General features: G+C 40.7%; 2 protein-coding genes and 1 long non-coding RNA gene across 6 annotated transcripts in view; 2 read left to right on the top strand and 1 right to left on the bottom strand.

The window, feature by feature from the left end:
- The first annotated feature begins 126 nt into the window (after window positions 1-126).
- LOC126770519 (uncharacterized) lies at window positions 127-7,678 on the top strand. Of its 2 annotated transcripts, none has more exons than XM_050489941.1 (9): window positions 127-212; window positions 494-592; window positions 731-845; window positions 989-1,648; window positions 5,334-5,522; window positions 5,656-5,796; window positions 5,889-6,280; window positions 6,362-6,575; window positions 6,655-7,678. In XM_050489941.1, exons 1-9 carry the CDS (start codon window positions 136-138, stop codon window positions 6,754-6,756), a joined length of 1,989 nt encoding a protein of 662 aa, XP_050345898.1. In that variant the 5' UTR covers window positions 127-135; the 3' UTR covers window positions 6,757-7,678. The 2 variants fall into 2 exon arrangements, with proteins under 2 accessions (XP_050345898.1, XP_050345899.1); XM_050489942.1 differs by having other exon boundaries at window positions 494-562.
- Window positions 7,679-8,079: 401 nt separating this feature from the next.
- The window catches only part of LOC126770517 (axin), a 69,567-nt gene continuing 50,105 nt past the window's right edge, over window positions 8,080-27,541 (bottom strand). For 2 of the 3 annotated variants that reach the window (XM_050489938.1, XM_050489939.1), the window contains exons 3-18: window positions 25,026-25,088; window positions 22,727-22,808; window positions 22,440-22,545; window positions 21,760-21,874; window positions 20,713-20,861; window positions 20,171-20,285; window positions 14,633-14,758; window positions 14,424-14,548; window positions 13,937-14,074; window positions 13,627-13,732; window positions 13,247-13,390; window positions 12,927-13,020; window positions 12,360-12,624; window positions 11,750-11,971; window positions 11,284-11,457; window positions 8,080-10,511 (exon numbers count right to left, since the gene is read on the bottom strand). In XM_050489938.1, the coding sequence (XP_050345895.1) occupies window positions 10,385-10,511; window positions 11,284-11,457; window positions 11,750-11,971; window positions 12,360-12,624; window positions 12,927-13,020; window positions 13,247-13,390; window positions 13,627-13,732; window positions 13,937-14,074; window positions 14,424-14,548; window positions 14,633-14,758; window positions 20,171-20,285; window positions 20,713-20,861; window positions 21,760-21,874; window positions 22,440-22,545; window positions 22,727-22,760 (2,040 nt within the window). In that variant the 5' untranslated portion in view covers window positions 22,761-22,808; window positions 25,026-25,088 and the 3' untranslated portion in view covers window positions 8,080-10,384. Of the gene's footprint in view, window positions 10,512-11,283; window positions 11,458-11,749; window positions 11,972-12,359; window positions 12,625-12,926; window positions 13,021-13,246; window positions 13,391-13,626; window positions 13,733-13,936; window positions 14,075-14,423; window positions 14,549-14,632; window positions 14,759-20,170; window positions 20,286-20,712; window positions 20,862-21,759; window positions 21,875-22,439; window positions 22,546-22,726; window positions 22,809-24,265; window positions 24,719-25,025; window positions 25,089-27,541 lie in introns of those variants that run through there. The other variant, XM_050489940.1, reaches the window with a different exon arrangement.
- Window positions 21,092-22,450, top strand: LOC126770691 (uncharacterized). Its single transcript, XR_007669475.1, has 3 exons — window positions 21,092-21,414; window positions 21,748-21,899; window positions 22,235-22,450. It is a non-coding gene; the product is annotated as an uncharacterized LOC126770691 (long non-coding RNA).

The raw sequence follows: 27,541 nt of genomic DNA on the forward strand, positions 1-27,541 counted from the left end.
ATTTTTGTTTTCTAATAATATGTTTAATATAATGTATGATTAAAAACACGAATATTAAAACTATATATCATTAATTATTTAATCTATGATATTGGTAGTTTTTGTTATTTCAACTTTGTCTATTTTATCAGAAAAATGGCGGACGAAGACGAAATTGACGTACTTGGAGACTTTTCTTTTAATTCTTGTTTCGCACAAAACAGTCAAGGAATGTAAGTATTTAAAATCAAATTTTGGTGTTGTAATTCATTAATTAAATTATACATATTCCATACATCACACTTATTATTATTCATTTTATGTTGTTGTTCTACTTTGACACTTATTTACAAAACAAAATATTATGGTATAATAATAGGCAATTAAATGTTTTCATACCTTTTTCATAGGTGCTCAGATTGATAACATTGAGAAAGTTTAAAAGCATTGCATTAGAACGCGTTTTGTTTGTTTTCTAATAATATTTTTTGCAATTTTGTTTCATCTATTTTAGACCCTCTTGTTCAGACAGGGAAGACACAGTGCACCCTCAGTGGCTGCTCGATTTACCAGCGACCAATTGGTATGATACACAGAATATAGATAAAAATAGGTAAGCCTTGATAAAAGGATAAAATTAAAAGAAAAAGCAATTCGGTTTCGGAAGGGGGGGTTCAGCCATCACATTGTTAATATTAATATACTATTTTATGAGAGCATAATTACTATGAGTGTATTTCTATTGTTCTAGGCTTACGGAAGGGCCGTCAAGAAAACTTTCTGGACATAATACAACAGCTAAGTACAACACAGAGCAACGTACCACATGGACTCAAATAGAACGAGATTTGCTTAAGACAGAAATGGTAACAGTAATATATAATTTATTTGGTCATTTGCATGGTATTATGTATAAAAGATATATTTAAAATTTGAACTAACATATAACATATTTTGAAAACTGGTTTTACAGACAAGAGTTTGAACACTTGTAAATTAATGTTTACAGATAAAATATGGTAGAAATGCCCATAAAATTGCAAAAACAATAAAAACCAAGACAGAAGCAGAAATACAGGCATTAATTGAAGCAGAACATGGAATTCATCTCGATACACAAGATCTTCAGAAAACCGAAGAAGAAATACCTCCCGTTGTTCACGAAGAAATTGTTTCAGAGAGTCTTGTTAGCATGAATGATGTCTTGACTATAGTCTCAACTGGAGTTCCAACAATACCAGTGACAAAAAAACCATTCAAGAAAAAGAAATGCAATCAAAATGTGAAAAATAGTTTATCAAAACCAAAAATTAATTTAAACATAAATTCAATTAATTCCGGAGAATTGTATTATGAAGATGATCTTGTCGTTGGTTCTACGGAATCTGTAGGCTCTGAGTCAAATGTAACTCAGGCGTTAACAAAAAAAACCTTTAAGCAAAAAAAAGAAAAAGTTACAGCTATGAAAAAGATTGGCAATCATAGAAGAAAAGTATCCAGGAATTACGAAAAGGGAAGAATTAGGAACAACAGCAATGATAATTTAAAATCCCCTCAAGGTAGACAAAGAAAGGATTCCAGCCTTTCTAATGATAGTGTGAAAAGTCCTCAAATGCAAATAGTTCTCGGCTCAGGACAAGCATTACCCGTCTCGGAGGGAGAGGAAGTTGTAAGTGTATTTAAATATATACTTTCATAAATATAATAATAACGAACTTTTATATATACTTAGAGAAGCTACTTAGGTAATAATATTATATACCTTTTTTTTTTTTTTATATATGCCCCGGGGTGGCAAATGACTCTACTCCACCTGATGGTAAGTGGTAGTAGAGTCCAAACGCGACGACGGCCAGTACAGTCGGGAAGAATGTTCTGTACTAGCCGTCCCCGCCTTGCCGGCCCGCAAGATGCCTCTTCACGCCTCGTTTGAAGGAACCCGGGTTGTAAGAGGAGGGGAACACGTGAGCTGGTAAGGAATTCCATTTTTTGGTAGTGCGACAAAGAAAGGAGTTGCCAAATTTCTTTGTGCGCGATGGAATTGATGTCACAGTTAGGCGGTGACATCGAGAACCAGCTCGCGTGGACTTAAGAAGGAAGGGGGAAGCAGGAATTAGAGAGAATAATTCCTCAGAGCACTCGCCGTGATACAGTCGATAGAAAGCGCTCAGTGCTGCTATCTCGCGACGCAATTGTAAAGGTTCAAGGGTGTTTGTGACCTTTACGTCGCCAATAATGCGTACTGAGCGTCGCTGCAACCGGTCCAAGGCCTCGAGTAGGTACTTAGCGGAGCCATCCCAAAGGTGCGAGCAATATTCCACGCAAGACCGTACCTGTGTTTTGTATAACAGGCACAGTTGTTGTGGCGTGAAAAAACGCCGCACCTTGTTCAGAACTCCGAGTTTTCGTGAAGCTGTTTTTATAATAGCCTCGATGTAATCCCTTGGACTAAGGTCGCAGCGAACGTCCATCCCCAGCATGGCGATTTTGCTTTGTATCATCAGTGGTGTGCCACAGAGGGAGGGATGAGGGTAAAATGGTGACTTTTTCGCTGTGAGAGCGCACACCTGTGTTTTCTTGGCATTAAACTCAACAAGATTATCAGAACCCCATTTGGCGATGAGCTCTAATGTCCTATCGAGTTCAATAACAAGATTCTCCCGCCTCTCCTCAGTTTCCGCCCGCCCAGCCACTGCGCGTCCGTGGTATCCACCATGCACTGTACTATCATCTGCATAGCAATGTATGTTCCCAAGAGAGAGCATATCATTGATACGCAAAAGAAAGAGTGTGGGAGATAGCACAGATCCCTGGGGGACGCCAGCATTCACTACATAGAATTGTGAAGCGCAACCATCTACTAAAACACGAAGGCTACGCTTGTGTAGGAAGCTGGCAATCCAGGTGCATAGCTGAGCAGGCAGACCATATGCCGGTAGCTTGGAGAGAAGACTTCTGTGCCAGACCCTGTCGAAAGCCTTGGAGATATCGAGGCTGACAGCCAACGATTCTCCATGCTTGTCGATAGCTTCACCCCAGAGGTGCGTTACGTACGCTAGAAGATCACCTGTGGACCGTTTTGGTCGAAACCCGTACTGACGATCATTAATTAGACAGTGATCTTCTAGGTAATGGATCAGTTGGTTGTTTAGAATCCGTTCCATCACTTTACAAAGTACTGAGGTGATAGCTATTGGCCGATAATTTGCCGGGTCAGACCGATCCCCTTTTTTGGGAACCGCTTGCACATTAGCTCTTCTCCAAGCCTCCGGCACACATCCCGAAGAGAGAGAAAGTTGGAACAGGCGAGTTAACACAGGAGACAGCTCCGCCGCGCACTTCTTCAGCACAATGGCTGGTATTCCATCGGGACCGCTAGCTTTCCGTATATCGAGTGATTGCAGCTCCGCACGCACATCATGTTGCCTGATTTTGATGTCAGGCATCGTGTGGCCACATAAAGGTATTGTTGGTGGCTGCGCACTACAATCATCGATCACAGAGTTGTCGGCAAAGAGTTTAGCCAGGAGGTCGGCTTTCTCCTGCGGACTGTGAGCTAGCGATCCGTCCGGATTTCTGAGCGGTGGCAGCGAAGGTTGGCAGAAGTTGTTTTGCACAGACTTGGTCAGACGCCAGAAGCTACGGGAGCCCCTAGGATGCGAAATAAGGTCATGACCAATCTGTACAATGCGCTGTGCATCCGCTCTCGTGTATGCCTTCCACAGGACTTGGAATTTTTATTGTAGTTTGCTTTCAGTGAGTCAATGTTAGATGCCCCGCTAATGCAGCCGTTGATCCACGCGCGATATGCCGCCTGCTTAGATGATACAGCGTCGGCACATTCACGCGTGAACCAACGGTTACGCGTACCCCTATTGATGAGATCTGAGCTAGGAATGTAGTATTCCATTCCTAACAGGATCTCACCAGCAACAGCAGCGGCCCTAGCTGTCGGGTCATTGCCACTGTAGCAACGTTCCTTCCAAGGGCCTGACGCATAGTAATCGCGCATACCGTCCCAATCTGCCGACTTATAGTGCCAAACGCGACTTTTGCATACCACTGATGGCGGCAGCTTGGCCTGTGGCACTTTGGTAGATATAAGGCCGTGATCCGAAGAACCAAGTGGAGCTTGAACCACAACCTGATATTCCACCGGGTGAGAAATCAGCAGAAGATCCAGTAGAGAAGGCGCTTGCCCATCAATGTCTGGGGTCCTGGTGGGCTGATCAACCAGTTGGGTCAAGTCGTGTGTGAAAGCAAAAGCATGAGCAGTTCTTCCAGCTTGGTCAGTTTTGAGGGATTTCAACCATGATTCATGGTGAGCATTAAAATCCCCCAAAAACACCAATTCCGCGTTAGGAAACTGCTCTTGCGCAGCATCTGCCACCCGACTAAGATGGTCGAATAATCGGCTTGTCTCCAAGTCACCATTGTGGGATCTGTAGAGGCACACGTAGACTCGACAAAAATTACCTTACTGAAAATGCATTACTGCATCTTCTGGTATAAGTTTATTTATTTTATTAAATAGGATGGCAATGCTGTATATATAATACAATTTTGTTTCTTATTTTAGAGTACAATCTTAAATAACTTAATAATATAATAATAAAAATGGCATAACTCACTTATAGGCTAATTTAATATGTATAGGAAAAAAAAATAGTACAAACTTTGTAAGAAAACTTAAAAAAGAACTAAATTACCTAAGCAAAAAAAGAGGAACTGTTATATAAAAACAAAACACACAAAAATTATAACAAAAAAAGAAGAAAACGTCATTAAATAAATTGTCAATTCAATGAATTAACCTAAATAAAAGAATTTAGGAACTTACTATGACATACATATAATGACGGAAAAATCTTAGAATTAAATAAATGAAGGCAATGCTAAGTGGTTAGATACTTATTTAAAATTTTATGTATGTTTAGTAGTTTTTTTTTATATAGAATAGGAAGGCGGACGAGCCTATGGGCCACCTGATGGTAAGTGGTCACCAAACGCCCTTAGACATTGGTATTGTAAGAAATGTCAACCATCGCTTACATAGCCAATGCGCCACCAACCTTGAGAAATAAGATGTTATGTCCCTTGTGCCTGTAATTACACTGGCTCACTCACCCTTCAAACCGGAACACAACAATAACAAGTACTGCTGTTTTGCAGTAGAAGCTCGTCTGGGTAGGTACCACCCTGAGTGGGTTGCACAAAGCCCTACCACCAGTATTTTATTATATATATTTTCAGTTGGACATTACAAAAAAAAACTTCTCATTTATTAGTTACGATTTTTAATTACATACTGCGGCTATGGCACTTTATATTAAACATATGTATAACATTTACAGATAAAAATTGAAAAGAAGGATTCAGAGTGTGAAAGTGACATAGAAGTGGACATTGATAGTGACAAAGACAGTTCACCAGTAAAGTTAGAAGTGAAGAGACAAGAGAAGGAGAAAGAGGCCGATGGACCAATAGCAGTTCCATTGAGAAAATTCGAACCGATGCCTAAAAGAAACCGAAAGATTAACCTGGTAATTGTATTGTAGAAATTCCGAATGAAATGAAATTCAATTCAGATTGTATTTTTACTTTAAAGTAATATTTGTTAATGGAATCAACTAAGATCTATTTATATTTGAAAATGAATTATTAATATTTTTTTAGGACGGAGGAGGCGGATACACAATAATGCACACGGAATCCGGCGATCTTTACGAAATAGGCCAGGAGCCACGTAAAGAGCGACAACAGAAGAAGCCCGCGATAAATCTGATTCCATGCCGCTTTTACAATGCAGAGAAACCGGTCAGTGCGTCTCGATAATTATAAAACGATTAAGTTTCAACGTAACAGACGTCATAAGGAGTCGTCTAAGTGGCTAACCCCGGCGTGCGCAGGCGCCGTGCGAGGTGGGGCTGCACGTGTCGGCGCTGCTGCACATGGACGCGCACGCGCACGCGTCGCGCGGCGAGGTCATGGGGCTGCTGGGCGGGCGCTGGGCGGCGCCGCGCCTGCGCCTGCGCCTGTACCGCCGCGTGCGCGCCGTGGCCGCGCCCACGCACTGCGACATGGAGCCCGTGTCGCAGGCGCGCGCGGCGGGCTGGCTGCGCGCGCGCGGCGCCGCCGTGTGCGCGTGGCACCACTCGCACCCGCGCTTCCCCGCCGCGCCCTCCGCGCAGGACCTGCGCACGCAGCACGCGCTGCAGGCCGCGCTGCGCTGGCCGCTGCCCTTCCTGGCGCTCGTCACGTCGCAGCACTGGCCGCCCGGCCGCCGCGCCTCCACGCTCCGGTGAGGCCGACGACGGGCCCGGTGCGTCCAGACCGGAAACTGAAGTGCCGAACGTGGCCGTTGAAAGCTTTTCTATTTTAGATGTTTCCGTGTGGAGGAGTACGACGAGGCGGCGGACTTGCCGGTCGGCTACCAGCTGAGCGTGAAGATCTTGCCCGACCTCACGGCGGCCTCGTTGTCGGAGTTCCTGCGGGAGTTGCGCGACCTGCTGTGCAACTTCAGTGATCGCGACCACCTGAGTGTCGATATGGTGAAGGACGTCTGCCCGGAAGCCGGTCTCACATATTTGGAGAAGGTGACACATTTAAATTACCAATTGAATTAAATTTAGAATATATTTTTGGAAACCTAATCAAATAAATATATCTTTTTAGTGCATATCCAGTATTCGTCATCACATGCACTCGGCGGGATACGACGACGACGATCCTCTGATAGAACAGTTGATACAGGGAGTACGAGACATATTCAGATAGAGAACTATTTCAAGACCGTAGAGAAATTGAGCTCAATGAGTTTCCGTTTTAAAACGGCAATCACCTTAAGATCGTATGGTGCTGATTGTGCGAGAGACAAGTGCCTCGTTGAAGGACATGAACTCTGTATAAACTAAAAATAATTACTAAATATTATTTTAATATGGATATAGTTTAGATCTTTGCTTAAAATATGCATATTAAGAAGAAATCGAATGTCGAATATAATGAATTTTATATATGTCTAGTGCTCATAATATGTACCTGTTTAAGTTATTAAGAATTAAAATGTCGATGTATCTTTTGTATATCGTCACCCTGCCATGAAAACAGTAACACGAATTCACAGAAGACATATCTTCATAATATATTTTATATATATTCGTATAGTTACGCGAGCCTGATCAGATGGTGCATAGCTCTTCAAATCAGACGTATGCGAAAAATGATGTCACAAATAATTGGTTATTGAATTTGTTATACGATTAAGAACACGCGTTTAATGAGCGATCGTGAACTATTTAAATGAATTAATAATATTGGCGGAATTGCTCGGTAGCAATTACTCAATGTGTGAGTTACACCGTGCAATGACGTCACTTACGGACGTCTCCCTAGCTTTTATCTGCAGTAGATGACTTTCCATCTCAGTGAACATTCTTTTTGTAGATGCCTTACGAAAATTCCCACCCAATTAGTAAATAATAGCAAGAACTTTCTAATGCAGGTCGATGGTATTCATATTAATTGCTTTAAAATATCATTTAAGTAACAAAATATATTGATAGTTTTTTTATTTATTATTTCGTGTAAAAGTATTTAAATGTAAGTACCTTAAAAATGTTTATTACTGTACTGATTGTAGCCAATAGTTATTATCATATAATTGTCATTGTTTGATTAAAGATTTGTCGAAATTTGATTTGTAATTTTATTTAAAAAAAATATTGACCAAATCTTTAAGTGACTATAAATAAATGTTTATATATAATGTATAATTCTGTGCATCTGTTAAACTATTTGAATAAGGAAAAACGCTTATTTTGAATTTACATTTACTTCAAAAAGTTTTTATACTTTTAATGCAACAATATAGAATTTGCAGATGCACGAGATTAACACTTAAAGGTTAACCGAGACCGCGGCCAAATCTAGACAGGATGCATTAGGTATTTTTGGTATAATAATTATTTTAACGCAAGGTCATTGTCTACTGACATATATATATATATATACACGTGTTAAATAAAAATTGGTGCACTGTGAGGTCAGGACGATGTTATAAATATCTTAAGCGCAATGTTGCTGAATCAAAGACAAAGGTATATGGCACAGTTCCAGTTTATTTTTAAATGTTACATGTGCTAGATAAAAAAATAATACAGTCCGATTAGTGAAACTCTTTTACTATTAGACAAAAGGTCGATCCGACCGCGATTCATCATTGTTGTCGGTAATACTAATTATTTTATTATTACAAATCGATTATTTCCACATTCGTATACACTCTAAACTTGAAAAACATTATACTTTTTACAATTTTTTAACAAGCAATTTTAACTTCGACATATTTGAGCCCACGAGGACTTTTTGGTACATAATTTTTGATAAGGTACTTTTAGACGCTACAGTGTACTGAAAGTGCCTTATTGTATAATTACAACGATATAGTTCATCTATTTATACATTTGGCGCGACTGGTGCAGGCCAGTCGTTTATGTCGCATCTATACTTATATCTGGACACAGACGCCCCGCACTCGTGTTACGCATCATTTGGGTAAAAGTGAGAATTGTACCCTAAATTTAAAAACAAGAATCGTTAATTTTTCGGTGCAAAAGACACTGAAATAATAAAATATATTACAAGAATAAGGAAGACGGAGCGAGTAACTAGGGACCAAGTGACGCGGCACACGAGGCCGTGACGATCTTACGTTATAACAGCCGGCGGGTCTCACTCAACCCGCGACGCAACCTTAGGCAATAAATTAAAAATTAATTAAATAATTAAAAAATAAAGTGTTCGAATCGAAGTAGCGTTACATCTATATTTACAACTGTTAACTTACAACTAATTAGAAGCATCAACTATGAAAAATTTTATCAACATTGAAGGCACATGATTACGCACCCTATTCTCAATATTGTGCAGTAGAGGTGCACTCGTCTCGCTGGCAACTCAACGTCTTACTGTGGACTGGACGTGACGTGACACGCTAAAATAAGTCTTATTTTATGAGAAATAAGTACTATTCGCTCGACCCGCAAACTCGTCGCTGCATTGAAACCTACAACATCAATGTAAACTTTCGATGAAGTTACGAGTGTGCGAGCGTGGACTAGCCATTGTCACTCGAAGGTATAGGGAACTCAGTCTGATTTATTAAGAATATTACAAGCCGCTATGTCAACATATTTAATCATCTACAAACTTTTTTTTTTATATAGAAATAACAAAAATCGTTAAATAATTGACATAGTCAGCTCTGTCATCTGTACTATGACTGACAATAACAAAAAAATGAGTTATATATAAGTCCTATTCACAGCTGTTGAACGGAAACGATATTTACTGTCCACTTATACATTATTTCATTAAAATATATTTTTTTATATATTTCATTGAGATCCCTTCATATGATGGAAGATTTATTACTACACAGTTTTTGATGAACAATTCGACGAAAAAGATACTGATATTTGTAATATATAATAATTAACGAAATTAATTGTCATTCAAGAAATCTTTAAAACTATAGTTATTAATTTTGTTCATTAATATACAATATCTTCTTCGACAATTTGTCTTTACAATACAATTAACAATACTCCCAAATATGATATCTCCATATTTAATAGACATTGAAACGGAACACATGATATTCTATTATTGAATAATGTACAAACTAAGCAGTCATTCAAGTAAACACTAAGATTAAGAAAGAAATTGCATACGACAATTAAAAAATTCGCATTTTAAAAATATATCGTACAATAGTAAGCGTACTCAACTAGCTGAAGTAAAACGTAATATTAAAAATAAAAAGCTAAAATCGTTGAGGAACAGAATTTACATTGTATCCGCCGTATTTATATATAACGTTATAACTATCGTCATATATTTCTTTTTATAATAAATAATTTACAATATATTTATACCGCCCTGGCTGTACTTACTGGTACCGTTTCGTTCACAGGACGAAAATTATTTCATTGTAAATAATCAATATCAATACATACATTACTTATAGTAAAGTCATATACAGGATTATGTACTTTATTATTAAATAATTATTACTCATTCACTACTAATAAATTAGGAAATTATTATTAAATTGTATTAATCTTATAATAACGACATTTTAGACTTAGTTAAAATGGCGCGTTTTGTGAGTCGCTCAATTATTTTTTTTTAACCTATGCTGTCTCACACAATTGCTTTCAGACTGGTATATTTTTTTATTGTTAAGGCCTATAGTAGTAACTGAACAGCCAGGGCGACGTTTAGAATTAGCATAACATAGCTAGTTTAGAGGAGCGAATTCGGGCGATATGTCTGGCAGCTGGGCGGCGGGGCGGCGGGCGGCGGGCGGCGGGCGGCGGGCGGCGGGCGGCGGGCGGCTCGCTCACTCGACGCTCTTGACGCGCGCCATGACCTTCCCCTCGAACATGGGCAGCGTGTCGTTGTCGTTGCTCACTTCCTCCTGGATCACGGTGTTGTCGAGGTCTGCGCACTCCGTTTTAAAGAAGTATCTGAAGGAAAACAAAATTAGTTATTATGTAGAAAACAAAATACTTTCCAATTAAAGTGTGTTTAAATATAACTATTGTAAACAAAATTATCTTTACAAGATAACATTTTTAAGTTGTATTTATATATGTATTAATACTTGAACATTGAAAATAGTTGTACAATTTTGTGCATATATTGTATACGGAATGAAATTTTTATAATTATTATAAATGTGTATGCCATTTGTGTGAGTTACTTTTTTAATTGTCTATTTTTATATATATTATTTACATACTTATAAATTGACCAAAGATATCGGAATATGTATAAAATAAAATTATTCTTTATTCAAGCAATTTAATGTGATGCTACAACTGGTTCATAGATTTTACTGATAAGAACCGGTTGAACCTCCAAACCAGCAGTTACTCCAAGTTTATAAATAGTAGGAGGCATAATATAAGGATGTCTTTAGTTTTTTTTAAATATATATTATAGGTAAATGGACGAGCATATGGGCCATCTGATGGTAAGTGGTCACCAACGCTCATAGACATTAGCATTGTAAGAAATGTTAACCATCCCTTATATCGCCAATGCGCCACCAAACTTGGGAACTAAGGTGTTATGTCCCTTGTGCCTGTAATTACACTGGCTCACTCATCCTTCAAACCGGAACACAACAATACCAAGTACTGCTGTTTTGCGGTAGAATATTTGATGAGTGGGTGGTACCTACCCAGATGACCTTGCACAGAGCCCTACCAACAGTAAATTTTAAGTGTATAGTACCTATAGTTGCCCTTCCTGGGCAAATAGTCCTTGAAGGTGCGCAGTGTGAGCGGCGCAGCGGGCACCTTGAACCGGTAGGGCACGCTCTCGTCCAAGAAGCTGACCACCACCACGGTGTGGTCAGCGCCGCTCGCGCTAGACTTGCTGCCCGTGCTGCCGCCACCACCCACAGCGCTGAAATCAAGTCATAATTTTCATGTTGGTGGGGAGATATTTGTATAAAGAATCTTGAAGTTACTCCTAGTAAAATATATGATGCATTAAAGTTTCATAAAAGCCGCATGCAAAAAATTGAGTTCAATAAATGAAATACTTCTAATGACCTTAAAATAGTAACAGTAGCCAAACTAAACCCAAAATATATCGGGGATTAATTACTCTCTTCGAAGCATATAATACAATCAACACTAAAATACAATCGTTGCTCAGGCGCCGACATCAATTGTCTACTGTTAGGGTTACTCACCGACTTCTCTGCGCCTGTTTTTCTCTCCTTCGATGCTCATCGCGATCAGCTGAAGATCCCCGGGACGAAAGTTCCCGGTAATTCCTACGGTCCATCCTCTCCGAACCCTCCGCTATCCACAATAGGATGCGGGGTTCGACTCCCGCCGCGCTAGTGGTGCCCTCGCTGACCACCGATACGCCACTATCCGTCAACTCGGTGACGGTCTTCTTTGAGAACGACCTAAGATAATATATACAACATCAAAACTGATCTTCTACAGAGAAAAGATATTTTATAAATAAACAAAAATTATATTATTAATTATTTTAATTTAGATTATCTTCAAATCCTGGAATGGTATATACATATTTTTTTTTACATAGGCATAAAATGAGCGCCACCTTGGATTAAAGGTATCGTTGAAATTCGAAAAATTTCGAACAACCTCTACATACCATATAGTTTTAACTGTTTATGATCTACGATTTGCATACTCCAGTAGATGCAGTTTGTCTGTCCGCGTATTTAGCTAGTCGTGTACGACACAATTCGTGATTCCATTCTTTGTTTCAAGTAAGATGCCACTGGATCCCGCAATAAGTCCTTTTGTAGCAATATTATCGCATACCTTCTTGTAAGCGAGTGCGGAAGGTGTAGAGAGTCTGGCGGAGCGTCGTAGTGGCCCGAGTCGGCTGACAGCGCGGACTGGGCGCGCCGCGACCCGTGCGACCCGTGCGTCCCGTGCGTCCCGTGTGACCCGTGCGACCCGTGCGTCCCGTGTGACCCGTGCGACCCGTGCGACCCGTGTCCCCCGTGCCGCGGCCGCGCCCGCCGCCCGCCCGGGGGGGACGCGCCCGGCGTGCGCTCCGACCACACGCGGGATACGTGTTGGTCTGTACGTTCAAATGTTGGTTATATTTTATTATATATTAAATATTATGAAAACTGTTCTTCCATTAGTGGCATAGTGTATACTCAACTTATAACAGCCAAAAGCTATATGTTATACACAATTTTTCAAGAAAAAAATCGGTATCAGTCAAGTTTTTTAACAGTAATAAGATAATAACGTCTAACTCCGGGCCAGTAGTACGGGCGCCAGTAGTACGGGCGCCAGTAGTACGGGCGCCAGTAGTACGGGCGCCAGTGTACGTAACTGTACTCCACAATGTACGGTACGTTGTCGAGAGCTCACCGAGTATGTCCTGGTCGTTGTCGTCGTCGATGTGCAGTTTTTCGCGGATGGCGGCCGCCACCAGCTGCGGTGGCAACATCTCATCACCCTCGCCCTGTAACAAGCATTTGTAAAACACATTTAATATTAATATTATTAACCGGTTATGTAATATAAATTAAAAAAAATAGTATAACATTTCAATTTCCATATATTTAAATCTTTCAACTCGCATTGGAGTTGTGTGATGGGATGAGCTCAAATTCTTATCATTAAGAGCCATTTTAGCCAGTCGTGGGACATTATCGGTATATAACAGTGAGGCAATGATCGGGCATCACCTCGGCGAGCCTCCTCTCGAGGCGCTCCTTGTTCTCCTGGTCGCGCTTGACTCGCTCCAGCTTCTCGATGAGCAGCGGCGCGAACTCCGCCGGCGGCAACACGCGCAGCTGCTCCGCCTGCATGCGCTGCGTGCGCGGGATCACCTGCGGAGATCGATTCATTTATTCGTTGCTCGGACGACACTTTCATTCATAATTATTTTCAAATAGACATAAAAAACACTCCTCTCAAAGATCGTAAAAGCACCAGATGACATAACATTTTACAAGGTAAAATTACCATCGAGAAAAACGGGGGGCGAGAACCAGGAGGCGCTTTTTTTAAAATGAAATTACAAATATACAATTAGCTTATATACGCGTAGCACGACACCACGTACCATGGCGGGGTCGTGCTCCTTGTTGATGACGGCGAGCCGGTCCGGGCCGGGCGGGCGCCGCCGGCCCTCGCGCGCCGGCCGCGCCCCGCGCGCGCTCGCGCCGTCGCTGCGGACACGCACACGATCAGCGGACTCGCTCACACTCACGTGTGTCGCACTTGTTGTCTTGCTTTGAATATGAGGTCGGTCGGCGAGGAGTTAAAAATAAATGAAGCGAAAACTTTAATAGAAAAATAACTTAAAAGGGGAAAAATGAAATGGTGCAAAATTAGTGGGTATCTCTAAGTAAGCGCGGGGGTGGGCTACTCACACGCTGCTGCCGGAGAGCGACACGGCGTCGCTGTCGGTGCGGCCGCTGCTGAGGCTGGCGCGCTCAGAGTCCTGGCGCGACGCGGGCGTGTACCCCGCGTACGACACGTGCGCGCTGTACACCGAGCGCTTGCGGTGCCTACTCGGGTGCGGGTATCGGGGAGGGGGAGCACAATGTGGCGGCCAACATGCAGCGCGGGGACACAAACATGGGGGAAAAACAATATAACGAAAAAAATCAGTAAAGCGCTCGAAAGTAAATTAAAATAAACGAAGCTCGGGTGCTCGCTCATGCAATGCGGGGTCACACTCGGGGAGCTACAAACGACTGCGGCACGCGCGCGCGAGTACTCCTGGTGACACTCAACATAGTCACGAATTTATCGACACATCTAACGTGTCATGTAACTCGAAACGAGCCGGACGGGGCGAGACGTGCCACGCGCGCGTGCGTGTGTGTGCGTGTGCGTGTGCGTGTGGAGACTCACGGCGCGACGTCGGAGTGCAGGCGGCGCGACTGCGTGGCGAGGAGCGCGTCGTGCGTGAGGCGCGCGCCGCCGCCCGCGCACAGCTCCTCGCCCTCGTGCAGCGTGGCCAGCCCGCCCGCGCACACCTGCGGACGAGCGGACGAGCGGACGAGCGCGTTAGAGCGGCTGCACGGCGACCTTACCGCTAGGCGAGCGGGCCGAGCGAGTACCTCTCGGGGGTGCGGCGGCGAGGCGTCGGGCGACGACAGCGGCTGCGTGGCGGCGCTCACGTACGACACGTAGGCCTCGGAGCGCAGGAAGGCCTGGTACGTGGACTCCGTGATGGCGCGCGTCACCTGGGCGGACACACTGTACAGGCACTCGCTCGCTATCGCGGGCGTTTGTGGTCGGCGCGTCGACAGCCGACCACCCGCTCGACGCGAGCCTCACAATAGGCATGATGACAGTATTAAAGAATTAAAAAATAAATGATTTTAGAGAAGAATTTATTTCAAAAGGATTATAAAAAATTCTAATTCAATTTTAATATACACATTTAGATCAATAAGATTTTTAGTAAAATAAAAATATAAAATTCTGCAATCGGCCATTTTATTTGAAACAGATCCAATCAGAGCGAATGACGTCACGCCTCAGTATCTATAACCGTTTCTCTTGAACAGTTATTGTCTTTACGCGTTTCAAAATTAATTTTGCATCATTTAATCGGTTGAGTCGTTGGTTATTCGCGTGTTTGTGAAGAAAATAAAACATCCAAGATGTATCAATGATAGAACAAAATTTTGTTAAGGCTAATTCCTCTAATTTGCCCAGGATTTGTTAATGTTAGGAGATAGAGGATGTTTTTTCATCAAATAAACACTTGCTTATCTGAATTCATCAAATAAACACTATCCGTGCAGTGACGGAGAAAGAATACATTTCACTGCCCCTCTCTTTCCCATGGGTGTCGTAAGAGGCGACTAAGGGATATCTGAGCGACCATCTGCTCACCTGGTGGTAGGATGCTAACATCCGCCTGGCTTGTTACCACCGTACGCATGGTGAAAAACTCGTGAAGTGGCTTGCAGCCGCGTTTCGAGGTCAGCCAGCGTACAGCCAGAGCCCGAGCGAGTATTGCCGCGATGGGTGTTGGTCCGGTTGGAGACGGCTGTTGAACCAATGCCGGGGGAAACTGTATTGACCTGCCGGTCAGGGAGACCCGAAGAAACGGCTGTTCCGCTGGCCGCCCGTGGCATAGTACAGGGGCCCGAGCGTGCCTAACCAGCTCGTGAGGCTGCCCCACCAGGCCACGCATAATCTCGGGGTGGACCGTCGTGCCGGTTGGTGACCGGTAGGTGGGGTCCCGGCGGCCACTTCCGGGGGGGTTCGGGGGCCCTTCCGTCCGGCGGGTCAGTGTATTTTTCCTTTTGGCAACCACTTGGGGAAACACGCCTCCACACTTTGCCCATCCCTATCGTGGCAATACATCGCTCGCTTCACGTCTCTTTTCCATTTAATTTCTCCCAAATGGCGCAACAAAAAAGAAATAACGGTCGTACAGCGGTGCTCACCCCCACCATACCCTCGCTGTTTGAGGTCGAGTTCTCTAACATCCGAGGACTCCACACTAACCTCAACGCTGTCCACCACCATCTCGAGACAGCACGGCCAGCAATGTTGTTTCTCACGGAGACACAAATACTCCGTCCTGCCGATACCAGCTACCTTAATTATCCCGGCTACACGCTTGAAGAATCCTTCAAAGCGAAAGCCGGAGTATGCTTGTTCGTCAGGACGGATGTTTGCTGTCACCGACTGCGCTGCTTGGAGGACCCCTCCTTCTCCATGTTGGTGGTACGTGTGGACCTGGTTCGTCAGAGCCGAGTCTACGTGTGCCTCTACAGATCCCACAATGGTGACTTGGAGACAAGCCGACTATTTGACCATCTTAGTCGGGTGGCAGATGCTGCGCAAGAGCAATTTCCTAACGCGGAATTGGTGTTTTTGGGGGACTTTAATGCTCACCACGAATCCTGGTTGAAATCCCTCAAAACTGACCATGCTGGAAGGACTGCTCATGCTTTTGCTCTCACACATGACTTGACCCAACTGGTTGATCAGCCCACCAGGATCCCAGACATTGATGGGCAAGCACCTTCTCTACTGGACCTTCTGCTGACTTCTCACCCGGTAGAATATCAGGTTGTGGTTCAGGCTCCTCTTGGCTCTTCGGATCACAGCCTTATTTCTACCAGAGTGCCACAGGCCAAGCTGCCGCCACTAGCGGTATGCAAACGTCGCGTTTGGCACTATAAGTCGGCGGATTGGGACGGTATGCGCGATTACTATGCGTCGGTCCCTTGGAAGGAACGTTGCTTCAGTGGGAATGACCCGACAACTAGTGCCGCTGCTGTTGCTGGCGAGATCATGCTGGGAATGGAATACTACATTCCTAGCTCAGATCTCGTCAGTAGGAGTACGCGTAACCGTTGGTTCACTCGTGAATGTGCCGATGCTGTATCAGCTAAGCAGGCGGCATATCGCAAGTGGATCAACGGCTGCATTAGCGGGGCATCTAACATTGACTCACTGAAAGCAAACTATAATAAAAATTCCAAGTCCTGTAGAAAGGCATACACGAGAGCGGATGCACAGCGCATTGTACAGATTGGTCATGACCTTGTTTCGCATCCTAGGGGCTCCCGTAGCTTCTGGCGTCTGACCAAGTCTGTGCAAAACAACTTCTGCCAACCTTCGCTGCCACCGCTCAGAAATCCGGACGGATCGCTAGCTCACAGTCCGCAAGAGCAAGCTGATCTCCTGGCTAAACTCTTTGCCGACAATTCCGTCATCGATGATTGTAGTGCACTGCCACCTACAATACCTGCATGTGGCCATACGATGCCTGACATTAAAATCAGGCAACGTGATGTGCGTGCGGAGCTGCAATCACTTGATGTACGGAAAGCTAGCGGTCCCGATGGAATACCAGCCATAGTGCTGAAGAAGTGCGCAGCGGAGCTGTCTCCTGTGTTAACGCGCCTGTTCCAACTTTCTCTCTCTTCGGGAAGTGTGCCGGAGGCTTGGAGAAGAGCTAATGTGCAAGCGGTTCCCAAAAAAGGGGATCGGTCTGACCCGGCAAATTATCGGCCAATAGCTATCACCTCAGTACTTTGTAAGGTGATGGAACGGATTTTAAACAACCAACTGATCCATTACCTAGAAGATCACTGTCTAATTAATGATCGTCAGTACGGTTTTCGACCAAAACGGTCCACAGGTGATCTTCTAGCGTACGTAACACACCTCTGGGGTGAAGCTATCGACAAGCATGGAGAATCGTTGGCTGTCAGCCTCGATATCTCCAAGGCTTTCGACAGGGTCTGGCACAGAAGTCTTCTCTCCAAGCTACCGGCATATGGTCTGCCTGCTCAGCTATGCACCTGGATTGCCAGCTTCCTACACAAGCGTAGCCTTCGTGTTTTAGTAGATGGTTGCGCTTCACAATTCTATGTAGTGAATGCTGGGGTCCCCCAGGGATCTGTGCTATCTCCCACACTCTTTCTGTTGCATATCAATGATATGCTCTCCCTTGGGAACATACATTGCTATGCAGATGATAGTACAGTGCATGGTGGATACCACGGACGCGCAGTGGCTGGGCGGGCGGAAACTGAGGAGAGGCGGGAGAATCTTGTCATTGAACTCGATAGGACGTTAGATCTCATCGCCAAATGGGGCTCTGATAATCTTGTTGAGTTTAATGCCAAGAAAACACAGGTATGCGCTCTCACGGCGAAAAAGTCAACATTTACCCCTCTTCCCTCCCTCTGTGGTACTCCGCTGGTGATGCAAAGCAAAATCGCCATGCTGGGGATTGACGTTCGCTGCGACCTTAGTCCAAGGGATTACATCGAGGCTGTTATAAAAACAGCTTCACGGAAACTCGGAGTTCTGAACAAGGTGCGGCGCTTTTTCACGCCACAACAACTGTGCCTGCTGTACAAAACACAGGTACGGTCTTGCGTGGAATATTGCTCGCACCTTTGGGATGGCTCCGCTAAGTACCTACTTGAGGCCTTGGACCGGTTGCAGCGACGTGCCGTACGCATTATTGGCGACGTAAAGGTCACAAACACCCTTGAACCTTTACAATTGCGTCGTGAGATAGCAGCACTGAGCGCTTTCTATCGACTGTATCACGGCGAGTGCTCTGAGGAATTATTCTCTCTAATTCCTGCTTCCCCCTTCCTTCTTAAGTCCACGCGGGCTGGTTCTCGATGTCACCGCCTAACTGTGACATCAATTCCATCGCGAACAAAGAAATTTGGCAACTCCTTTCTTTGTCGCACTTCCAAAAAATGGAATTCCTTACCAGCTCACGTATTCCCCTCCTCTTACAACCTGGGTTCCTTCAAACGAGGCGTGAAGAGGCATCTTGCGGGCCGGCAAGGCGAAGGCGGCTAGTGCAGAACGTTTTTCCCGTCTGTACTGGCCGTCGTCGCGTTTGGACTCTACTACCACTTACCATCAGGTGGAGTAGAGTCATTTGCCCTCCCGGCGATATAAAAAAAAAAAAAAAAAAAAAAAAAAAAAATTCGAAATGTGAAAACTTCCTTGTAAGTACATTTTTATTTATCTTTAATGTTATCATACGTTTTTTTTCTGTTAGCTATATAGTATTACTCGTATATGAAGCCCCAATATTTTTACCAGTAAGAACTTTTAAGACAATATTTCATTTAGCTCCACAAGTACTGAATTTGTGAATTTACATATTTACGAATACTTCTATAAATCTAAATAAATCATAAATATTTATTAATCTCTGCCTCTATTTGCAATTTCTTCAAAGTGTTCTGTAACCATACTTTCTTTTAATTGTTTTTCACATTCTTCAAGAAACATCATCTTTCGTTTCTTACTTATATATGGTCGTTCTGCTTCTGTAGATTATTCTTCGATCTGGTTGGCATTCGAATGTATTTTTACACAAAGAGGCCGCGCATCACTTGTAAACTTTGGAATTAATTTTTAACCTTAGGAAATACGCAATACTTTCTGCCTTTCTTCGTTGAGTATACACCATACAATGTTTACTGTCGTTTACTGAGGCGTGACGTCACGTATATGACACCTGCGGGTGTTTTCGAGCGAAATTCAAAATAGGTAAATGAAAATGCAATTATTTACGTAAACAGTTAGTTTATTACTGAAATAAAATTATATTCAGTAATAGTAGACGTGTACCTACATTATAGAAGGTTATTTCAAAATCAGTCATTATGCCTATTGCTGTTGCTGGTGGATCTCTGCGCCACCATATAACCACCCGGTTAGGACGCTTAGTACTGATAAAATTAAATGCGTGTAACGCTAAAACTTCACTCGACCTACCGACACCAACGAGGTGAGATGACGTAGTAGTGACGTTTTCTTTTAAATAAAATAGATCACTAATATACTGATTATATATATTGGATGGTATATATAAGGCATATAATGAAGTTTGAAAACTTTCGGCCTTACTTATAAAAGTTGCTTAGCGGCTGTATCGTGAAATACTGATTTCGCTCTTTCTTTCATTATTAATATGACATTCGAAAGAAGGAGACAAAGCTGTGCAATATTGTGTGACTAAGTATCCGCTAAAGAACGTTTACAAGTAAAAGCCAGCCAATTTATATTCAGGCAAATTAAAGAAAGAGACATAAATAGAAGTCACGATATTGATGGCGGCAGTCACAAAATACAACGACTCGTACCTCCTGTTCCATGTTATCGAAGATCGTCTTCTCGATGTTGGCGCCATCTTTGAGCCCTTGCTTGACGCGCTGCTTTAACTCCTCGGGCATCGCTAGCTGAGACTTGCGCAGGAACCTAATCGACAACATTTAAACACCATCAAAAAAAATTCAAGAATTTCTAGAAGCGAATGGACACAATCACCTTTTGTCCATTTCGCTCACCCGTGCACCAATTTTAACTTCGACAAATATCTCTAAACAGTATCGATACTGTTAGAGTACATGGACTTTGTTTACCTATGGCGTGGTCTTTGAAGTACATAGTTTACTACTAAGTAAATAAAGCTTTAGTGTTCAAAATATTATTATTACGTCAACTCGATGTCGTCGCATCAGCTCCATGATAATGGAAACCGTAGTCTCGTCGAAACCTATCCGTTCTTCATTGATAAAATGTGAAGTGAATTCGGAATTATACATATGTATATTGATTATTAGTTAATCACGAGCTTTTAAATTCAATAACAACCAGAGGTGTGGATGACATAAAAGGTACTGACTTGTATATCGCGGAGACGACCTGGCGTATCTTGGCGGGCTCGGTCTCCTGGCGCAGGCCCTGCACGGCGAAGTAGAAGTTGAGCCGGTCCACGTGCAGGCCCCCCGCGCCCCCCACGAACTTGCGGAACAGCCGCACCCCCTCCGCGTCCTGAGCGACACATACGTTACATCGAACATATATAATTTTACAACGAAATAACTCAATAATTGGAATCAATCTTTATTTCTCATTCTTTAGAAATAAATTAATTATTATAAAATGGATGATTGAAATTTCAATTATGATATCGCCAATTGATTTTTTAATGATTTTTATTATAACAATGACATTATGATTTATTACTGCTTTTAATTTGAATTTGACTATATTGAATCTGAAAGTGCTGTGTACACTTGTAATTGACATGCATATTAAATATTGTTTTATAAGTTCTTTTGTAAATGCCTAATGTATATTGTAAGTGTACTTTTACAAACAAAAAAATAATTGATTTGTCGCCGACTAATTTGTTATGACGCTTCTTATACGTAGAACTGTTCTTCTTGGTGGTGGGGCTTTGGGCGAACTTATTTCTAAATGTAAGTACGTATCCTACCATCGGTTACTTTAACGGCAGACATCAATACCATAAACTGTGATGTTCCTGTTATGGGGTAGATAAGCCAATGCTGGTGGTAGAGCTTTGTGCAAACTCGTCTAGGTAGGTACCACCCACTCATCAGATATTCTACCGCAAAACAGTACTTGGTATTGTTGTGTTCCGGTTTGAAGGGTTTGAAGGGTGAGCCAATGTAATTACAGGCACAAGGGACATAACAACTTAGTTCCCAAGGTTGGTGGCGCATTGGCTATAAGCGATGGTTAACATTTCTTACAATGCCAATGTCTAAGGGCGTTTGGTGACCACTTACCATCAGGTGGCCTATATGCTCGTCCACCAAAATGCAACGGTGTCCAGTCCTGACTTGTCACGTAGTTTTACAAAACACGAGCCGAGTGATAAACACATGAGGAAGACCTTCTCCCATCGGAGGCTACTAGTTACCTCGAGCAGGTGGTGCAGCGTGCGCGCCCAGCGGATGTAGGGCGGCGAGGCGGGCGAGCGCGCCGAGCTGCCCGACGAGCCCTCCGTCTCCTCGCGCCACGACGCCATACCCGCCCTGCGCGCGCACACACACAGGCTGAGTTACGACCGCATTTATTATATTATATTATATCCAAAGAAACATTCAAAACTGGTGTCAACGCGCATCGGTGACAAAAATGCCACAAAATTTATTGACTAAAGTTTACAACACTAATTGCTTAAATAGTTTGTTTATGATTTGAAGTAATGCAAAGGTAGCAAACATAAATATTTTCTGTAAAAATGCACCGTAACGATACAAATATGCTTATTATATACAAAATATACAGGAGGAGGAGGAGTTTGTAGCGTTTTCTTTTTGTTTTAAAAAAGAAAACACTACAAACTTTGCATATTACAGCAAAAAAAATGGCTGATATCTTTATTGTTTTAGACTTCAGCCAAACATTGAAATTATATTTATTCAAGCGACTTCAGCTAACATTGGATATTGGGTGATAACTTAAATAATATTGTGTATTTTTCTTTCGAACATCAAATCAATGACGACGTAAAGAAAGAAACCAGTATTTAATTAAACATCCGTTGAACAACAGTTTATATGTATGGCCGTCAGTAAATAACAATAGGAAGCGTACTTAGAGAGATGTGGCTGAGTGAACACATGTCTGGACTGAGATTTGCACTTCTCCTCCCCTGACGCCGGCGGCAGCGACGACCTGTCTGCAAGCTTGTGCTCCCAACCTGGTATTCGAAAACATATGTACCATGTTACATTCACTAGATAAAAAACTAAAATGCAAACTAAATAAAAAATATATATAAATATATAGAATACATTTGTAAATATTTTCGTCAATTTATTTTAATAAAATACGTAACGTTTTTTAAAAGATGAATATTATTTTCACACATATCGCTTTACCTTGCGGGTGGCCGCCTATAGGAGTGTGGCTCATGGCGCACAGGCCCTGCTCCCACCCGCGCGCTGCATGGCGAGACAATACCTGCATCAAATACAATAATATAAGCCTTTAAATCTCTTCTAACATTTGGATACCATAAGTACCCTACATAAATACTTATTAATTGTAAAATCAAGTAGATTAAAATTTTAACACACACACTTATACAATCACAATATTTTTTTAAATCAATCCTATTGTAAGGAACAATTTTTATTTATAAATAATAAATATACAGATCGAATTGAACCTCCTATTGTTTCCAATATACACATGTTTTAATGCTAATAATAATTTAATTCAGTTTTTTTAAACTTAAAATAAAAAATTACTATACAAATCAGATGTTATTAAAGAAATTTATCACTAAAAATAATATTAGCAATTTCGCATCTTTTTACACAATGTGCTAGAAGCAAACTTAGATATCCTTACTTTTTATAATTATAAAACCAACAGAGTTATTATAATATTTTGTTATAATCATAAAGGGAAATACATTTCATAACAGTCGACATTATTTTAGGCCAGAGGGTAAGAACAAGGGTAAAAAATCAATATAACAAATAAAAAGGATCATGGCATTACATCTGGTACGTAGTGTGTACATGATAGAAAGAGAAAGCAAACCAAAGATGAAGCAACGGCCACAAGTCAAGAGTCTACATCATCGATCGGCGTTGGATGAAAACATATTACACGGACAAAAGTTATAAAACTCCTTTCAAATAGATTATCCCAACACAAACCTTACCACATACAAATTAAAGTTATTTTAGAGCATAATAAACTCAAGTATCACATTTCACAAAAAAGTTAGGAAAAAACTTCATACTGCCTAAGTGTGAATGTTGGGCAATGTACCTCAAAAAACCTTCACTCAAAATATCCCAGTAATATTATACAAAAAGGGATAATCCATAATAGGATCCTGTCATAACAAATTATATCATAACTTCACGGTTCAATAAATATGGAAAAAAAACACAATGCAAAAAATATAAAGGGCCTTACCATGTTCATTGCTTTAACACAAACAATAGAATAAAGTACTTCACCACTAATAAGAATTTATATTAAATATTTTGAGTCTTATATTACTTATATTTTTTGCTATGAATGTATAATTGAGAGTAGCACGACTGCGCAGTGCAATGGCAGTGGTCCGAGTGAGAATCGGATGCTGAAGTACAATAGACTCCGATCGAACATTTCTCGTACCCCTATTGAATGTGTTATAGATATGGTTATGATAGGGTTTAAAAAAATATAAAATCAATATCTTAAAAAACTGTTTTGTAAATTGGTGCAGTGCCTTCTCTTTATACAAATAATACAATTATGAAATTTTTATGTTTCTATCGGTTAAGTGTAGACTGTGGTTTATAAGTGCATGTGAATGTAAATATAATCATCATATATTATATTTTTTGTTTTATGCAAGAACGGCTATAGCTAAAAATTAACTTTGTACTAGTTCTTAAATGATTCATACTTACTGTTTGATAAAACTATTAAAAACAATATTACAGGACACTCATATAACAGTCAGGCAGCACGTTGGAGGAAGTTTGCACGCGTACCATATACTTTTTAATTGACAATGACGGGCATAAAAATTACTAACAAGTTGTACACAAAGAGAAAATTCATAAATCACTAGATAGACGAAAAAACGGACGTTAAAATCGTATGCAACTTTCAGTCATAACTCGATCTTTAAACCTTCGTAACTGTACATTAGCGTCGAATTAGTTGTTGTAAACACCGAATTCCTTCTCGGAAACCCGGAAGAACTATATTTATGGAACATATTGAGTGAAACGCTATATAAAAATTGATACACACACTTTCTACTGAAACGTGATCATAACTATTAAACAAGAATAGAAAACGTGTAAAATAGAAAAGTTAACGTAAATAAATAATAGATTAGCTTGGCTCGGTCTGCTTTTGTATACAATAGTGACAAGTTTGACACTTGACATTATTAAACAGGTTGACATTACAAGCTAACACCGCCATCTAGTGGAAGAGTAGAAAATCTTACGCAGAGCCGACGCTTCGTTGGCTTGTCACGACCAAGATTTGCATAATGTCAAAAGTCACCAACAGATGACGGGACAGAGTTAAAAAACTAATCTTAAAATATGTTATTTCAGCGGAAATGAAATAAAAATTAACACAATCGATACATATACATAATTGATAATAAATACAGTATTGAATGTATATTTATTAAATAATGATTAAACTTACCGTTTAGCAGCTTATTGCCGCTGCATTTTTGTTTTGTTGTGCCAATTTTTGAGTTGATTATGTCTGAAATATATAAAAAAATATTATAGTATACAAATTATAAAAAATGCTCATATAATATATTTACTTTATATATTATACTAGTACACGTAAAATATATTTTTTTATTAATGGCAAGATTTGCTTGTTAAATAAAAACTTTATCAAAGATAATACTTATAATTTATTTGAACGATATTTTGGTTGGAATTTGTACAATAATTATGAAGATTTAGATGTTTATTAAGTAGGTATGTAATGTTATTTATTTATTAGTAGGGCAGTTATCAGCTAACTCCTAAGCTAACTCCTTCGCTAGGATGCTTCGTAAAATGGAATAAAACGTTTTATATAAATAGTTTTACATAAACGTACATAACAAAGTACAAATATAGAATGTTAAGATCACATCTCATAGGCTGTCCCACAGCATTCATATGTTCTTTTAACCCCCGACGCAAAACGAGGGGTGTTATAAAGTTTGACGTGTGTCTGTATCTCTGCTTGTCTGTCTACATGAGATCGTAACTCTCGAACGAATGAAACAGGATTTTTTTTAAATATTTGATTTGACCTATATTTCATTTTGAAACAAGACAATGCCTCTTACCTAAATCTAAGTTTAAAACGCGTAAAATAAAACTTAAATTTAAAAATCCCCGACACTAAAAAAAAACAAAATAAAAGTAAAAATAGGTAAAAAGTAAAAAAAACATAAGAATATTATAAACGTTTTAACAATAAAAAAAATAGTAAAGTTTACATACAAATGTCGACCGAATACATTATATTATAATTTATAATACAAGATAATATAATTATTTAAATTAAAACTTTGTCGTGTCGAGGGACCGCTCAATACCAAACTACATGACTACTTTCAAATATCTTTGTTAGGTACAAAGATATATGTATGATTACCTACATATACCTAATGTTAATTTTTGGTAGGTGGTTAGGTTCATAATTAATTTTATTGTTTAATTTATTTTATTAATTTATTATGTAATATTATTTTAATTTTGTATTAGTTTTTGGTTTTTAAAATTTTTAACTTAAGTTTTATTTATATCTAGTCAAGATATAGACAAAACTTGAGTTAAAAAAAAAAAAATCCTGTGTGATTGTAGTCACAAATAAGCAAACACGCGAACATTCGAAAAAATACATTATTCGTAAGATCAGCATTCGAATTATTTAATCAACGACTTCTGTTGATAATTAAATTTAAAGCGTATCTACCGACTGGAGTACTGGTCCATATTTGCCATTTAAATTAATTCGTTAACATAAACAATAATGAGACAATGGTAGATAAGGAAAAAGTTACTTTAATTCAAATGTAATGAGTAACAGATGGCCTAAGAACCGTGATGACCCAGTAGTTGGCAGACGTGAATCTTAACCGATGATTCCAAATTCAAACCCGGGCAAGCCTACTGATTTTTATGTGATTATAATTCATCTCATGCTCGGTGGTGAAAAAACATCATGGGGAAACATGCATAAGATGAATGAAAAATTGCCACGTGTATCCACCGGCATTGGTGAAGAGTGGTAGAGTAAACTCTAAAGCTTCTCAAAAAAGGAGAAGACGCCTTAGTCCAGCATTGGGTCATTTACAGGTGTTGCCATAAAAGAAGTCCATTAAAATAAAACAAAAATACGTTGCGTTCATAACAAGAGCGTTCATTATTCTTTTTTATCATTGTCTATTTGAGTGATATCGTTTGAAATACTTCCATTATATAATACAACTTTGTAAACATACAAAGATATTCATATTAATAAAATCACTAGTCGACACAGGATATGGCAACTGCTGATTTTATCGACAATCTATTTAATTGACATATTCACATCACTGAAGCTTCATTAGCCTGGCACGCACTAAGCGACTCTTTGATGTGCACAAACTTTCCGTTTTCCTTTGATTGCTATAATGGAACTGCGATGTTATTACACTAATTGAATTTTCGCAAAGTCCGAGCCGCATTAATGGGACGGATTCGGACAATACTGTTAATACCTTCAAAAGCGATATTCGTTCGCTCTCGATTAAAAATATCGATTTTATCATACTTTAATGTTTGAGGTTCGCTTTTCCAACAGGATGTTTACAATGAACGGTTTAAAACGTTCGAACAATCGACGTACACAATTTTATATACATAGTAAATTTAACGTGAACATTATGAAAAAACTTACGTCGGAAAATATAAACGTTTGATAAATATAATTAAAACGATCACAATCGGCGATAGCCCTTTGAAGACCGCACAGATCAGAATGGGGGTCGTTCAGTGGCGACCGTAGACAAAAGAGCACTTTGAACGGACTCCTCGGGAATACCTCCGAGTCGTAGGTACTAATCACTCGTACGTATATCCGATCGGAAAAGGCATTAAAGGCAATAGTTTCAGCTTGCGGTGAACTGTTTGCGAGGGTGAGGGGGCGAGCGGCGCGCGCGGGGGGTG

The sequence above is a fragment of the Nymphalis io genome, chromosome 9 (genome assembly GCF_905147045.1).
Source record: "Nymphalis io chromosome 9, ilAglIoxx1.1, whole genome shotgun sequence".
In the NCBI taxonomy this organism is placed as follows: domain Eukaryota; kingdom Metazoa; phylum Arthropoda; class Insecta; order Lepidoptera; family Nymphalidae; genus Nymphalis; species Nymphalis io.